This window comes from Gekko japonicus, unplaced genomic scaffold (assembly GCF_001447785.1).
Source record: "Gekko japonicus isolate JY-2015 unplaced genomic scaffold, Gekko_japonicus_V1.1 scaffold4295, whole genome shotgun sequence".
Classification (NCBI taxonomy): Eukaryota; Metazoa; Chordata; class Lepidosauria; order Squamata; family Gekkonidae; genus Gekko; species Gekko japonicus.
Genome location: NW_015160356.1, coordinates 1 through 2,161, shown reverse-complemented (window position 1 = coordinate 2,161; position 2,161 = coordinate 1). Strand labels below are relative to the sequence as shown.

The following is a 2,161-nucleotide window of genomic DNA, read 5'->3' as shown; positions in this document are numbered from 1 at the left end:
TCAGCGGATGAACTGGTTCATATGGAAGAAGGGTGATTTTTTTTAGGGCCATTGGTATCGATTTTTTTTTTGTGTGGTCCAGTCACAGCTGACTTATGGCCACCCTGGTGGGGTTTTCAGGGGAAGAGCCGTTCGGAGGCGGCCTGCCCTTGCCTGACTCTGTGTCACGACCCTGGGCTCCCTGGGAGGTCTCCCACCAAAATACTAACCAGGGCTGACCCCGCTTAGCTTCCGAGCTCTCACAAGACTAGGCTAGCCTGGGCTATCCAGGTCAGGGCATTGAGCTGATAACGGGGGGATACTTCCCTGAACTACCACCACCACCACGCAACTTCCCCACTCCCAAGTGAGAGCAAAACCTACTAGCAGGTCACCCCAAGGAACCTGGGTCTCTTCACTAACCACTTCCCAGTGAGGTCTTTGCAACCCAAGCTCAGCAGCGAAGACAAAGGCCATGCATGACCAATGTTCCCTCTATGCCAGGGGTGTCGGAGTCACTTGCTATGAGGGCCGGGTCTGACATAAATGAGACTTGTTGGGCCGGGCCATGCGTGTCATAAAATGTAATCGTCCAGATTAGAGTCCAGGTAGCGGAGATATAAACTTTATAAAGGACATAAACACAAAGGGTTTTTTTTTTTAACTTAAAATAAAAACTTGCTTAAAACGTTATTTAACAGTGTCTGATAACTGACACCTCTTGCTCTGAATTATGGCATCAAAATGTCTGTGCTCTTGCAATCCTGAGCATGCTGTTCAGGTGTGCATCTGTAAGCTGCAAACTTACGATGACGCAGAAGCAGCAGAACTGGAATAAGAAGTAGAAGACAGCCAGTTCCACTGTGGGCCTGATGGAAGCCCTCCAGGGGCCTGATCCATCCCCCGGGCCGCATGTTTGGCACCCCATCTCTAAGCTGTGGAGTCTTGTGAGCAAAAATTCTGCTTTGTGGGCTACTGGCATTAAAGTGGTGAGCGAACGATTTGGCTGCTGCATAAATTAGTTTGCTCTAGAGCCCTCCTTCCCGAGCCAAGTCAAAGAAATGTGTGAGCTGGAGGCTGAAAACCTGTGAGCTAGCTCACACTAACTCAGCTTAGAGGGAACACTGGCCGTGACATTCAGAGAAAAACAGCAGGGTGCCTCTCAAGGGGAGGGGCGAGGAAGGGGCTCCCCATGGATTGCAGCCACCCTGTTGCACGAAGGCTGCAAAAGCAGTTCTTCAACCTGCTCCCGCCGTGCCCATTCCCACCCCCACCCCCAGCTTAGTAACTGAAAATTTTACCTTATCGGATTTTCTCTTCTTGGCTGGGGAGGAAGAGAAAGGGCTGCTTTAACACACCACCAACCATAACCATAACCAAGCCCCGGCCGGTTCCTGCCGTCTGCTTCTGAGCACACGTTTTCGGTGAGCCTCCCTAGCAGAATGGGCATTCTTCGGCCAGCGGCACAGAGTTGCAAAAACGACTACAGAAACACTGCCCCGGTCAGCGGGGTTCTTTTGCTTTTGATTCTGATCCACTTGCCGGAAAAGGAGGGGCGTGGACGGTATTTTCACCTTGGCCTTCACTATGTTTCTCTACACGCCTGTTTTGCATGGGCTCTCTATCTTGGATGCTGGATTCCTCCCTCAAGCTGGTCAAAATCTGGCTGGACTCCTCCCCCTGGATGTGGGCTCCGCCCGTGAAGCAAAGAGCTCCTCCCCCAGGCTCTTACTTAGCTGTCGGGATTTTCTGCTTCCTAGAGCTGGCAGCCTCAGGTTCAGCGTGCCACCCAATGATAAAAGGTGAAGCGTTTCCCCCCCCACACCTATTGCACACACCCCAAACCCAGCGTTTCACCTTCATCATCATCATCATCATCATCATCATCATCACTTTATTACAGTTCGTAACCAGCACAAAACAGTCCAGATACATCAAAAACTGGATATCAAAATATAACTATAATAATGTCAAATTTAGATACTAATGTAAAGACAGAAAAAGAACTGGAACGTTTACAAATAATTAGAATGAAATGTCACACAATCTATATCTATATCAGACCTTTACATACTGTCTATGAATTCTGTAAGCCGCTGCTAAAAAATTTTGCACACGCCAACGTGATCTCCGGGTTAGAATCTGATAGAAGTATATTGCTTATTGCAGTATTCGAGAAACC

The 2,161-nt window shown here is 49.0% G+C and overlaps 1 protein-coding gene across 1 annotated transcript in view; it reads right to left on the bottom strand.

Annotated features, from left to right (window-relative positions):
• The window catches only part of ATXN7L3 (ataxin 7 like 3), a 24,245-nt gene extending 22,379 nt beyond the window's left edge, over nucleotides 1–1,866 (bottom strand). The window contains exon 1 of the mRNA XM_015417463.1: nucleotides 1,837–1,866. Within this exon, the coding sequence (XP_015272949.1) occupies nucleotides 1,837–1,866 (30 nt within the window). The remainder of the gene's footprint in view (nucleotides 1–1,836) is intronic.
• Nucleotides 1,867–2,161: the final 295 nt, after the last annotated feature.